The following is a 14695-nucleotide window of genomic DNA, read 5'->3' as shown; positions in this document are numbered from 1 at the left end:
CGAGTCCGTGCTGACCTGCGATCATCCATAGACTAGTTCTACCCTACACACCAGGGACGATTTACAAGTCAATTGACCTGCAAATCCACACATCTTTGGGTTGTGGGAGGAAATCCGAGCATCCGGAGAAAACCCACGCGGTCACAGGAAGAGCGTGCAAACACCGCGCAGACAGCACCCGCAGTCAGGCCAGCGGGTTTCCATGGAAAAGTCGTGATAAAAGCCGCTATTTTAAGATGAAACACAAGAGGGAGCCTCCGTCGGGCCTACCCGGACTGATCCTGACATGAAAGTATTCAAAGATGGAATGTTATGCATCCACACACTAGGGCCAACTTACAGAGAGCTAATTAACCTACAGACCCAAATGTCTTTGGGATGTGGGGGAGAAACCGGAGCACCCAGAGGAAACCCACGCGGTCACAGTGCAAAGTCCACACACTGGCAGCACCCGAGGTCAGAATCGAACCGGTGTCTCTGGCGCTGTGAGGCAGCGGCTCTACCTGCTGCACCACCGTGCCGCCCCTGGTAGATGTGCAGAATGCTGAGAACATAACACGTGAGACAAATCTAAAGTGCTGTTTGCTTTCTTTCCTCACAAAGTACTTTTCATTCTGGGGTTTTAAAAAAAAAATTAAATTTAGAGAAACAGCGTGGAAACAGGCCCTTCGGCCCACCGGGTCCGCACCGCCCAGCGATCCCCGCACATTAACACTATCCTACACACACTAGGGACAATTTTTACATTTTACCCAGCCAATTAACCTACAAACCTGTACGTTTTTGGAGTGTGGGAGGAAACCAAAGATCTCGGAGAAAACCCACGCAGGTCACGGGGAGAACGTACAAACTCCTTACAGTGCAGCACCCGTAGTCAGGATCGAACCTGAGTCTCCGGCGCTGCATTCGCTGCAAGGCAGCAACTCTACCGCTGCGCCACCGTGCCGCCAAGGGAACATGCTCATGATGCTACCAGTCACACAAGATGGTGTCTTCACAGCCAATAGCATGTCGACATAGGGGACAGCAGATGCTGGTGTGCAATAAAAAAGACACAAAGTGCTGGAGTAACTCAGCATCTCCGCAGAATATCGGTCTGAAGAAGGGTCCCGACCCAAACGACATCTATTAATGCCCTTCCCATTCCCACCTTGGCCTTTCTGCCCTGGGCCTCCTCCACTGTCAGATTGAGGCCCAGCGCAAATTGGAGGAACAGCACCTCATATTTCGCTTGGGTTGCTTACACCACTAGTGGTATGAATATTGATTTAAAAACATAGAAACATAGAAAATAGGTGCGGGAGGAGGCCATTTGGCCCTTTGAGCCAGCACCACCATTCATTGTGATCATGGCTGATCATCCACAATCAGTAACCCGTGCCTGCCTTCTCCCCATATCCCTTGATTCCACTAGCCCCTAGAGCTCTATCTAACTCTCTTTTAAATTCATCCAGTGATTTGGCCTCCACTGCCCTCTGTGGCAGAGAATTCCACAAATTCACAACTCTCTGGGTGAAAAGGTTCTTTCTCACCTCAGTTTTAAATGGCCTCCCCTTTATTCTTAGACTGTGGCCCCTGGTTCTGGACTCCCCCAACATTGGGAACATTTTTCCTGTATCTAGCTTGTTCAGTCCTTTTAAACTTTTATACGTCTCTGTAAGATCCCCTCTCATCCTTCTAAACTCCAGTGAATACAAGCCCAGTCTTTCTCTAACTTCAATAACCCTTGCATTCTCTCTCTCTCTCTCTGTGTCCTTCCCCCACCCTAGTGGTCCTGTTGGCTTCACTGTCCGTATCCATTTGTTTTACCATATTTATATATGGTTTAAACTGAAGATAGACACAAAAAGCTGGAGTAACTCAGCGGGACAGGCAGCATCTCGGGAGCGAATGAATGGGTGACGTTTCGGATCGAGGCCCTTCTTCAGATTGGCTAGGGATAAGGGAAACGATAGATACCTGTATAGACAATGAGCGATGTACAGATGTAGAGAGATAAAGAACAATGAAGGAAACGGGCCATTGTTAGCTGTTAGTCGGGTAGACAATAGACAATAGACAATAGGTGCAGGAGTAGGCCATTTGGCCCTTCGAGTCAGCACTGCCATTCAATGTGATCATGGCTGATCATTCTCAATCAGTACCCCGTTCCTGCCTTCTCCCCATACCCCCTGACTCCGCTATCCTTAAGAGCTCTATCTAGCTCTCTCTTGAATGCATTCAGTGAATTGGCCTCCACTGCCTTCTGAGGCCGAGAATTCCACAGATTTACAACTCTCTGACTGAAAAAGTTTTTCCTCATCTCCGTTCTAAATGGCCTACCCCTTATTCTTAAACTGTGGCCCCTGGTTCTGGACTCCCCCAACATTGGGAACATGTTTCCTGCCTCTAACGTGTCCAACCCCTTAATAATCTTATACGTTTCGATAAGATCTCCTCTGATCCTTCTAAATTCCAGTATATACAAACCTAGTCGCTCCAGTCTTTCAACATATGACAGTCCCGCCATTCCGGGAATTAACCTAGTAAACCTACGCTGCACGCCCTCAATAGCAAGAATATCCTTCCTCAACATTCACACCCACGTCCTCTACAGCCAACAATAGACCATTGTGGGCTCCGCCTTTCCTTGGTCATTGGAGCTGGTTCTAATTTCTTCTGAACCTTTTCATGCCTCTGCTGTCTCTTTCCCCTGACTCTCCCCTGACCCGAATGGTCTCCTCCTCTTTCCAGAGATACTGTGTTACTCCCAGCATTTTGTGTCTACCTTCGGCGAGAACGCCAGCATCTGCAGTTCCTTCCTACACACTTTGTGCTGTTTCTGTGCTACCACAGAGATGTTTTGAGAGCATTTCTCATACTTGAGGGGACACACTTTGTAGCAAATCCAATAATTTCCAACTGAGTAATTTGTTAAAGGTTAATTGCGGGGAAAACAAGCCACTCTTTCTCACGGCCTTGTGTTGGAAGAGAGGAGTTGTCAGGATGGCAAGAGTCAATAGAAAGAGGCAGCCAAAACACATTCATTAATTAGCTTCCCTTCAGCAGGCTTGAATCAGTTCCACGCAGTCAGTGTGTGATCAGAGACGATAAAGAGAGAGGCTGAGAGGATGTGAGCAGCATCAGGGCAAATCATCCATATCCCACGTAGTTGGAACACAGCAACAGTCTGCCTGTCTTTTTGTCTTTTTTTTGTTATTTTTAGTGTGTTTAAAAAGTTTGTGTTAATGTTCTCTGGTTTGTTTTATGTGGGGGGTGAGGGAGGGGGTCGGGGGAAACTTTTATTCAGTCTCTTACCTTGCCGGAGATGCGATTGTTTTCTGGACCGTATCTCCGGTCGTTCTGCGGCCTATCATTGTGGAGCTGGCGGCCTTGCTCGAGACTGACTTTGAGCCCCACCGTGGGGCCGTGGGAATTGCCATTAGAGCGTGCGATCCCTTGCCTGGGATCGACGCTCCAACCACGGCCTGCGGACTTCAACATCGAGGAGCTCGCAGTCTCGGGTTGAGACCGATGTCGGGAAGCTCCAAAACCGCACGTGGTTCGACCAGCCCTGACCCGGGGTAGATCGCCTGGCATGGGGGAGCTGAGATCCCCCCCGATGCAGGAGCTTGATCGCCCCGACGAGGAAGGCCCGACTGCCGGCTATGGGAGCCAAGATCGTCCCGTCATCGGACGTTTAGAGGCCGCCGACCGCTGGAGGACAAGGGAGGGAAGAGACTGAACTTTTTTTCTCCTTCCATCACAGTGAGGAATATGGAGGAGTCACTGTGGTGGATGTTCATGTTAAAATGTATTTTGTGTGTCCTGTTGCTTTTTATTGGTACGACTGTATGGCAGAAGAAATTCCTCGTATGTTGCAAAAATACTTGGCTAATAAAGTATGATTATGATTATGATAATGATTACAGCACAGGAACAGGCCCTTCAGCCCACAGGGTCTGTGCCGAACATGATGCCAAGACCAATAAGGGTCTCAACCCGAAACATCACCCATTCCTTCTCTCCAGAGTGCTGTGGGAAATACAGAATCCTTAACATGGCTGCTACTGGGAGATCGACACCAAAAGCTGGCGTAACTCAGCGGGTCAGGCAGCATCTGTGGAGAACATGGATAGGTGACGTTTCACAGAGTGCTGGAGTAACTCAGTGGGTCAGGCAGCTGCGAGGAGAGGGTGCTGCATCAATGCAGGAGAGGTTTGGGCACAACGGGTCCACTTGGTCCAGTTTGTTCTATATCTCTCTACATCACCGTCTATATCTCTCGCTTCCCTTTCCCCTGACTCTCAGTCTGAAGAAGGGTCTCGACCCGAAACGTCACCCATTCCTTCTCTCCTGAGATGCTGCCTGACCTACTGAGTTACTCCAGCTTTTTGTGTCTATCTTCGGTTTGAACCAGCATCTGCGGTTCTTTCTGACACAAACTCAAGCGAGGATTGATTTCGGAACTAATTCACGTCTCGACCCAAAATGTCAACGCTTCCTCTCCCCTTGGTCTGCTGAGTTCCTTCACCAGTTTATCCGTTGCTCCCAATTCAAGTCAGTCTTGGTAGACACAAGTAACTGCAGGTGCTGTTTTACAAAAATAAAAGAAACAAAGTGCTGGAGTAACTCAGTGGGTCAGGCAGCATCTCTCTAGGACGTTGCAGGGTGACGTTTCGGGCCGGGACCCTCCTTCAGACTGACTGAAGAAGGGGAGGAGAAAGCCGGAAGAGAGGTGGGGGTGGGACAAGTTTGGCAAGTGATAGGTGGATACAGGTGAAAGGAGGCTTGATAGGCAGTTGGGTGAACAAAGGCCAGAGAAAGGAAGAAGATAAAAAGCTGTAAGACCAGGAGATCAGGAGAGAAGAGACGTGAAATGTGAAGCCAGAGGAGGTGAATGGGAAAGGGTTGTGATAGTTTAGTCACTTCAATTTAGAGAGTTTGTTAAATATAAAGAATACCGTTGGGATGTCTGCTACCCAAATTGAACATAAGGAGTTTGGTTCCTTCCTCTGGCTTCACCTTTCATGCCTCTTCTTTCTTTATCTCACAGTCTTTTATCTGCTTCTTATCCCTGGCCTTTGTCCAAATATCTCCCCCGTCTGTATCCACCTATCGCTCTCCACGCTCTGTCTCGCCCCGATCTCTCTTCCACCTCACTACATTCAGTCTGAAGGGTGTTGACCCGAAACGTTGCCTGTCCAGGTTCTCCAGAGACGCTGCCTGACCCGCTGAGTTACTCCAGCACTTTTTCGTTTATATTCCTTGTTTATATTTTGCCACTTCTACTCAGCATCTGTGGAGAAAAGGAAATGTCGAAACATAGAAAATAGGAGCCGGAGGAGGCCATCTGGCCCTCCGAGCCAGCACCGCCACATTCAGTATGATCGTGGCTGATCATCCAGGATCAGTACCCCGTTCCTGCTTTCTCCCCATGTCCCTTGATCTCGATAGCCCAAGGAGCTACGTATATCTAACTCTCTCTCTCTGTATGTGATGGTAGGAATAGGTGACGTTTCAGGTCGAGACCCTTCTTCAGACCCTTGTCCCGCTCCTATCCCTCTCCCAGCTTCTTCCCCCCCTACTACAATAGACAATAGACAATAGGTGCAGGAGGAGGCCATTCGACCCTTCGAGCCAGCACCGCCATTCAATGTGATCATGGTTGATCATTCTCAATCAGTACCCCGTTCCTGCCTTCTCCCCATACCCCCTGACTCCGCTATCCTTAAGAACTCTATCCAGCTCTCTCTTGAATGCATTCAGAGAATTGGCCTCCACTGCCTTCTGATGCAGAGAATTCCACAGATTCACAACTCTCTGACTGAAAAAGTTTTTCCTCATCTCCGTTCTAAACGGCCTACCCCTTATTCTTAAACTGTGGCCCCTGGTTCTGGACTCCCCCAACATTGGGAACATGTTTCCTGCCTCTAACGTGTCCAACCCCTTAATAATCTTACACGTTTCGATAAGATCCCCTCTCATCCTTCTAAATTCCAATGTATACAAGCCTAGTCGCTCCAGTCTTTCAACATATGACAGTCCCGCCATTCCGGGAATTAACCTAGTAAACCTACGCTGCACGCCCTCAATACCAAGAATATCCTTCCTCAAATTTGGAGACCAAAACTGCACACAGTACTCCAGGTGCGGTCTCACTAGGGCCCTGTACAACTGCAGAAGGACCTATTTGCTCTTATACTCAACTCCTCTTGTTATGAAGGCCAACATTCCATTGGCTTTCTTCACTGCCTGCTGTACCTGCATGCTTCCTTTCAGTGGCTGATGCACTAGGACACCAAGATCTCGTTGTATGTCCCCTGTTCCTAACTTGACACCATTCAGATAATAATCTGCCTTCCTATTCTTACCACCAAAGTGGATAACCTTACACTTATCCACATTAAACTGCATCTGCCATGCATCCGCCCACTCACACAACCTGTCCAAGTCACCCTGCAACCTCATAGCATCTTCCTCACAGTTCACACTACCACCCAGCTTTGTATCATCTGCAAATTTGCTAATGGTACTTTTAATCCCTTCATCCAAGTCATTGATGTATATTGTAAATAGCTGCGGTCCCAGCACCGAGCCTTGCGGTACCCCACTGGTCACTGCCTGCCATTCTGAAAGGGACCCATTTATCCCCACTCTTTGCTTTCTGTCTGTCAACCAACTTTCTATCCATGTCAGTACCCTACCTCCAATACCATGTGCTCTAATTTTGCCCACCAATCTCCTATGTGGGACCTTGTCGAAGGCTTTCTGAAAGTCGAGGTACACCACATCCACCGGCTCTCCCCTGTCAATTTTCTTAGTTACATCCTCAAAAAATTCCAGTAGATTAGTCAAGCATGATTTCCCCTTCGGAAATCCATGCTGACTCGGAACGATCCTGTTACTGCGATCCAAATGCTCCGCAATTTCGTCTTTTATAATTGACTCCAGCATCTTCCCCACCTCTGATGTCAGACTAACTGGTCTATAATTTCCTGTTTTCTCTCTCTGCAAGTGTTATGTCCGGGCGTGAAGCAGTTCCATGGGGAGTTGGGATGCGGGCACCTACCCTCGTGGATGGGGGAGCGGTGTGCGGGGGGGACAGGTGAGGCTCCATTGCGCTCGTCTCATCTCCGTTGGCCATCTCCTGCTTCCTGCAACACAGAAAGGAAGATTGGTGAGAGGTGTATTTCCACCGAGGCTGGCCAGACTCACAGAAGGACACAGCAAACCAAACCAAACCAAACCAAACCAAGCCGTCTTGGTTTAGAAATACGATGCGACACGGTACGGTAGAACTTTATTTGTCCCAGGAGGGAAATTGATCGGCCAACAGTCACAAAACACACTGTGTAGGAAGGAACTGCAGATCGTGTAAGAAAATAACTGCAGATGCTGGTACAAATCGAAGGTATTTATTTCACAAAATGCTGGAGTAACTCAGCAGGTCAGGCAGCATCTCCGGAGAGAAGGAATGGGTGACATTTCAGGTCAAGACCCTTCTTCAGACCCTTGTCCCGCTCCTATCCCTCTCCCAGCTTTATCCCCCCCCCCCCCCCCCCCCCCAACTACAATCAGCCCCGACCCGAAACGTTGCCTGTCCACGTTCTCCAGAGATGCTGCCTGTCCCGATGATTACTCCGGCTCTGTGCATCTTTTCAAATGAGTATTTGCTGAAATGAAGTGCAAATGTTAGGTCCGGGCGTGAAGCAGTTACATGGGGAGTTGGGATGTTCAGGGTCTCGACCCATTCCTTCTCTCCTGAGATGCTGCCTGACCTGCTGAGTTACTCCAGCATTTAGTGAAAGGAACTGCAGATGCTGGTTCAAAACCGAAGACAGACACAAAAAGCCGGAGTAACTCAGCGGGACAGGCAGCATCTCTCGAGAAAAGGAATGGTTGACGTTTTGGTTTGAGGCCCTTCTTCAGACTCACACAAAACACATGATACATGAAACATGAAATTAAAGTGACGAGTGGAAAGGATTGGGGGTGTGCAAAGATTGGGGGGGGGGGGGGGGAGAGGAGAGGGGGAAGGGGAGTCAGTCTACCCCACCACAGAAGGGGGAGGAGTTGTACAGTTTGATAGCCACAGGGAAGAAGGATCTCCTGTAGCGTTGTGTGTTGCATCATGGTGGGACCAGTCTGTTGCTGAAGGTGCTCCTCAGGTTGACCAGTGTGTCATGGAGGGGGTGAACTGTATTGTCCAGGATGCTCCACAGTTTAAGGAGCATCCTCCCCTCCAAGACCACCCCCCCCCCCCCCCCCCCCGCCATGTATCCAACTCCACCCCCAGGACGGAGCCAGCCTTCCCGATGAGCTTGTTAATCCCGTGGCCTTCGCCCTGCTGCCCCGGCGCATGGCAGCGGAGAAGATGGTGCTGGCCACCACTGACTGGTAGAACATCTGCAGCATCTCGCTGCAGACGTTGAAGGAGCGGAGCCTTCTCTAAAGGTACAGCCGGCTCTGTCCCTTCCTGTACAGGGCCTCAGCGTTCCTGGACCAGTCCAGTTTACACTTGCGGACTCTTATATACATCAGCAAGACCAAACGTAGAATGGGCGATCGTTTCGCTGAACACCTTCGCTCGGTCCACCTGGACCTACCTGATCTCCCGGTTGCCAATCACTTTAACTCCCCCTCCCATTCCCACCTTGGCCTTTCTGTCCTGGGCCTCCTCCATTGTCAGAGTGACGCCAAACGCAAATTGGAGGAACAGCACCTCATATTTTGCTTGGGCAGCTTACAGCCCAGGAGTATGGTTATTGATTTTTCTAACTTCAAGTAACCCCCACACTCCCTCTCTCTCCATCCCTCCCCCACCCAAGATGCACCAGCTTCTCGTTTTTTCCCACACTGTATCACTATGACTCAAAGTGCTGGAGTAACTCAGCGGGCCAGGTAGCATCTCTGGTGAACATGGGTGTGCGATGTTTCGAGTTTGGACCCCTCTTCAGACTGACTCCATGTTCTCCAGAGATGCTGCCAAACTGGCACAAAAGTGGACATTATTTTTTAGGCAGAGATAGATAGATTCTTGATTAGTACGGGTGTTAGAGGTTATGGGGAGAAGGCAGGAGGAGCATGGGGTTAGGAGGGAGAGATAGATCAGCCACGATTGAATGGTGGAGTAGACTTGATGGGCCGAATGGCCTAATTCTCCTATCATTTATGATCTTATGATTTAACAGGAACCCAAAGGGAAACGTTCTCACACAGAGAATGGTGGGGATATGTAACAAGGGCCTGTTTCCGCGCTGTATCTCTAAACTAAACGAAACGAAACATTTTGTCTACCACCGTGGGAGGTTTAACAGGTGGCCTCCTCGTGCTCCCACTGTGGAGATGCTGGGCGCTCAGCTCCATCTGAGGAGGCTGAGGAAGTTCGGCCTGTCCTTAACAACTCTCACCACCTTCTACAGTTGCGCCGTAGAAAGCATTTTATCGGGACGCATCACAGCCTAGTTTGGGAACAGCTCCATCCAAGACCGCAAGAAATTGCAGAGAGTTGTGTAAACCATCATCTGCAGTTCCTTTTTTTCTTCTAAAAGTAGCTGCACAATTGTCTTTTAAATGTTGTCATAGCATCTGTCTCAACTACCTCTTCTGGCAGTTCCTTCCGTATACCCACCACCATCTGTCTAAGAAATGACTCAGAGTGCTGGAGTAACTCAGCGGGTCAGGCAGCATCTCCGGAGAACATGGACAGGTGGCGTTTTGGGTTTGGGAGCCTACTTCAGAGCCTGAAGAAGTCTGAAGAAGGGTTCTGACATCCTTTTTGTCCAGAGATACTGCCTAACCCGCTGAGTTACTCCAGCACTTTGCATTCTATTGTGTAAACCAGCATCTGCAGTGCCTTGTTTCCACAGGTACCTGCAAAGGTGTATTTTAAATGCGATTATAGTAGCTGCCTCAACTACCTCCTCTGGCAGCTCGTTCCATACACCCACCACCCTCTGAATGAAAAAGTTGCCGCGCAGGTTCCTATTAAATCTGTCCCTTATTACCATGAAATATACACTGATCAGCCAAAACATTATGACCACTGACAGGCGAAGTGAATAACATTGATTATCTTGTTACAATGGCACCTGTCAAGGGGTGGCATATATTAGGCAGCAAGTGAACAGTCAGTTCTTGAAGTTGATGTGTTGGACGCAGGAGAAATTTGCAGGAGTAAAGACCTGAGCGACTTTGACAAGGGCCGAATTGTTATGGCCAGACGACTGGGTCAGAGCATCTGTGAAACGGCAAGGCTTGTGGGGTGCTCCCGGTCAGCAGTGGTGAGTACCTACCGACAGTGGTCCGAGGAGGGACAAACCCCGTCTCCTTCCAAAAGGAACGTCCTTTAATTCTGAGGCTGTGGCCTCTGGTCCTAGACTCTCCTTTCCCCTCTCACCTTAAACCTATGCCCTCTGGAGTGAATTATTTCTTCAATCTGCTTAGGGCCGAGAAAGGCAAACCAGCCCACTTAGCAACCGGGCTAATCAGTGACAAAAGAGCAGCCCACGAACAAGGCCATAAAACAATTGTGTGCCTGCCCTTGACAGCACACCTTGAGATCGTGGCTGATGCGCCTTTATCCCTTGCAATTTGCCACACGGCTGTTGCGAAGTGACGGGGCTCGGAGGGTCTGTTACTACGACAATCTCATCACGGCCAATTTAAGGCTGCCTATTGCTTATCCACTGGGACATTTGTCTGTTTGCCCATGGCAGCTTCCTCTGTTTGTTTGCACGTCATATATATTAACAGAAGCGTTCACGGGCGGCTTCTACAGCCCCAGCATTACATCTCAGTTTTACCTCAGCCTTAAAAATATCCACTGACTTGGCCTCCACAGCCCTCTGCGGCAATGAGTTCCACAGATTCACCACCCTCTGACTAAAGAAATTCCTCCTCACCTCCTTTCTAAAAGAACGTTCTTTTATTCTGAGGCTGTGACCTCTAGTCCTAGACTCTCCCACCAGTGGAAACATCCTCTCCACATCCACTCTATCCGAGCCTTTCACTATTCTGTACGTTTCAATGAGGTCCCCCCTCATTCTTCTAAACTCCAGCAAGTACAGGCCCAGTGCCGACAAACGCTGATCATAGGTTAACCCACTCATTCCTGGTAGTGTAAGAAAATAACTGCAGATGCTGGTGCAAATCGAAGGTATTTATTCACAAAATGCTGGAGTAACTCAGCGGGTCAGGCAGCATCTCGGGAGAGAAGGAATGGGCGACGTTTCGGGTCGAGACCCTTCTTCAGACTGAGATCCTGGGATCGTTCTTGTAAACCTCCTCTGGACCCTCTCCAGAGCCAGCACTTCCTTCCTCAGATATGGGGCCCAAATTTTCACACCGTACTCCAAATGCGGCCTGACCAGCACCTTATAGAGTCTCAGCATTACATCTCTGTGTTTTTGTATTCCAGTCCTCTTGATATCAATGCTAGCATTGAATTTGCCTTCCTCACTACCGATTCGGCTTGCAGATGAGCTATTTGGGAGTCCTGCACCGGCACTTCCCAAGTCCCTTTGCACCTCCGATTTCTGGATTCTCTCCCAATTTAGAAAACACAAAATGCCGGAGTAACTCAGCGGGACAGGCAGCATCTCCGGAGAGAAGGAACGGGTGGCGTTTCAGGTCGAGGCCCTTCTTCAGACCGTCTCCACCCGAAACATCACCTATTCCTTCACCACTGAAGTTTAAAGGAGATGTGTGGGGCATGTTTTTTTTACACAGAGGGTGGTGGGGGCCTGGAACATGATGGTGGAGGCAGATACGATAGTGGCATTTGAGAGGCTTTTAGGTAGGCACATGGATATGGAGGGAATAAATTCATGCCCATAACTTCTTCTCGGAGCAGAATTAGGCCATTCGGCCCATCAAGTCTACTCCGCCATTCAATCATGGCTGATCTATCTTTCTCGCTCAACCCCATTTTCCTGCCTTCTCCCTGTAACCCCAGACAATCCGTACCAATCAAGAATCTGTCTATCTCTGCATTAAAAATATCCACTGACTTGGCCTCCACAGCCTTCTGTGGCAATGAATTCCACAGATTCACCACCCTCTGACTACAGAAATCCCTCCTTATCTCCTTCCTAAAGGTACATCCTATTATTCTGAGGCTGTGACCTCATGTCCTAGACTGTCCCACTAGGAACCTACCACGAGGAACCTTGTCAAATGCTTTGCTGTGAATTTATTTGCAGTGATCTGCTGCACATTAATCTCTGGCAGTTGCCTCATTAGCAGTGTGTCAAGGTCACGGAGTCACTACCTGTGGCTCTGCGGAGATTGTTCAGCTCCTGATCACCACTGCCCTCAGTTAACGTTCAATGCTAAATGAGTTTAATTGTTCATTGGTCATAGGAGCAGAATTAGGCCATTCGGCCCATCGTGTCTACTCCACCATTCAATCATGGCCGAACTATCTTTCCCTCTCATCCCCATTCTCCTGCCTTCTCCCTGTAGTAACCCCTGACACCCGTACTAATCAAGAATCTGAAGAAGGGTTCCGACCTGAAACGTCACCCTCCGTCCCTTCTCCCCAGAGATGCTGCCTGACCCGCTGAGTTACTCCAGCATTTTGTGACTATCTTCGGTGTAAACCAGCATCTGCAGTTCCTTTTTACACAGTATGACTCCACTATCTGTTCATGACACCCTTACTAATGACGAACCTATCAATCTCCGCTTTAAACATACCCAGTGACGGGGCCTCAACAGCCGTCTGTGGCAATGAATTCCACAATTTCACAACCTTCCGACTAAAGAAAGTCCTCCTCATCTCCTTTCTAAAGGTGTGCCCTTTAATTCTGAGGCTGTGCCCTCTAGTCCTAGACTCTCCCACTAGTGGAAACATCCTCTCCACATCCACTCTATCCAGGCCTTTCATTACTCACTTCCATTCCTTGGAATGGAAGGACGTGGATTTAGATTTAGATTTAGAGATACAGCGCTGAAACAGGCCCTTCGGCCCACCGAGTCCGCGCCGCCCAGCGATCCCCGCACATTAACACCATCCTACACACACTAGGGACAATTTTTTAAAACATTTACCCAGTCAATTAACCTACATACCTGTACGTCTTTGGAGTGTGGGACGAAACCGAAGATCTCGGAGAAAACCCACGCAGGTCACGGGGAGAACGGTCAAACTCCGTACAGACGGCGCCCGTAGTCAGGATCGAACCTGAGTCTCCGGCGCTGTATTCACTGTAAGGCAGCAACTCTACCGCTGCGCCACCGTGTCGCCTTCAGATCAGATGCAGGCAGAGGGGCGTGCACGGTGGCGCAGCGGGAGAGTTGCTGCCTCACAGCGCCGGAGACCCGGGTTCGATCCCAACTATGGGTGCTGTCTGTACGGAGTTTGTACGTTCTCCCCGTGACCTGCGTGGGTTTTCACAGAGATCTTCGGTTTCCTCCCACACTCCAAAGACGCACAGGTATGCAGGTTAATTGTCTCGGTATAAATGTAAATTGCCCTGAGTGTGTGTAGGGTAATGTTAGTGTGCGGGGATCGCTAGTTCGGTGTGGACCTGGTGGTAGGGTTGCCAACTTTCTAACTCTCAAATACGGGACAAGGTGCCGTCACCGCCCCGCGCCCCACGTGACCTCACCCAGCCAGCGGCCATGTGCTCCCGCTCCACCAGTGGTGGCCGCCCGGGCTGGGAGGCAGGTTGCTATGCAACCTCCAGCAGGCGAACACACTCGGCCTCACTCCCCGAACACACTGCGTCAGCCTACACCGTCTGGGCCTACTGCACCCCCCCCGGGCCTAATATGGGACAATAGACAATAGGTGCAGGAGGAGGCCATTCGGCCCTTCGAGCCAGCACCGCCATTCAATGTGATCATGGCTGATCATTCTCAATCAGTACCCCGTTCCTGCCTTCTCCCCATACCCCCTGACTCCGCTATCCTTAAGAGCTCTATCTAGCTCTCTCTTGAATGCATTCAGAGAATTGGCCTCCAACGCCTTCTGAGGCAGAGAATTCCACAGATTCACAACTCTCTGACTGAAAACGTTTTTCCTCATCTCAGTTCTAAATGGCCTACCCCTTATTCTTAAACTGTGGCCCCTGGTTCTGGACTCCCCCAACATTGGGAACATGTTTCCTGCCTCTAACGTGTCCAACCCCTTAATAATCTTATACGTTTCGATAAGATCTCCTCTCATCCTTCTAAATTCCAGTGTATATAAGCCTAGTCGCTCCAGTCTTTCAACATATGATAGTCCCGCCATTCCGGGAATTAACCTAGTAAACCTACGCTGCACGCCCTCAATAGCAAGAATATCCTTCCTCAAATTTGGAGACCAAAACTGCACACAGTACTCCAGGTGCGGTCTCACCAGGGCCCTGTACAACTGCAGAAGGACCTCTTTGCTCCTATACTCAACTCCTCTTGTTATGAAGGCCAACATAACTGACTGCTCTACCTGCATGCTTCCTTTCAGTGACTGATGCACTAGGACACCCAGATCTCGTTGTACGTCCCCTTTTCCTAACTTGACACCATTCAGATAATACATGGGCGGTCCCGTACGGGACGAACAAATTTAGCCCAATATACGGGATGTCCCGGCTAATACGGGACAGTTGGCAACCATACTCGGTGGGCAGAAGGGCCTGTTTCCATGCTGTATCTCTAAATTAAAAAGAACTTCAGGTGAGTAACTTGCCATCATGTTGGACGCAGACATTGTGTGTCGCAGGGC

At 49.5% G+C, this 14695-nt stretch overlaps 1 protein-coding gene across 9 annotated transcripts in view; it reads right to left on the bottom strand.

Moving 5' to 3' along the window:
• The window catches only part of LOC144606161 (rap1 GTPase-activating protein 2-like), a 403406-nt gene that overhangs the window by 96532 nt on the left and 292179 nt on the right, over nucleotides 1–14695 (bottom strand). For all 9 annotated transcript variants that reach the window (XM_078421969.1, XM_078421972.1, XM_078421965.1 and 6 more), the window contains one exon: nucleotides 7052–7136. In XM_078421969.1, coding sequence (XP_078278095.1) covers nucleotides 7052–7136 — 85 coding nt within the window. The remainder of the gene's footprint in view (nucleotides 1–7051; nucleotides 7137–14695) is intronic.

The sequence above is a fragment of the Rhinoraja longicauda genome, chromosome 26 (genome assembly GCF_053455715.1).
Source record: "Rhinoraja longicauda isolate Sanriku21f chromosome 26, sRhiLon1.1, whole genome shotgun sequence".
Classification (NCBI taxonomy): Eukaryota; Metazoa; Chordata; class Chondrichthyes; order Rajiformes; family Arhynchobatidae; genus Rhinoraja; species Rhinoraja longicauda.
This window is presented reverse-complemented; position numbering and strand designations above follow the sequence as displayed.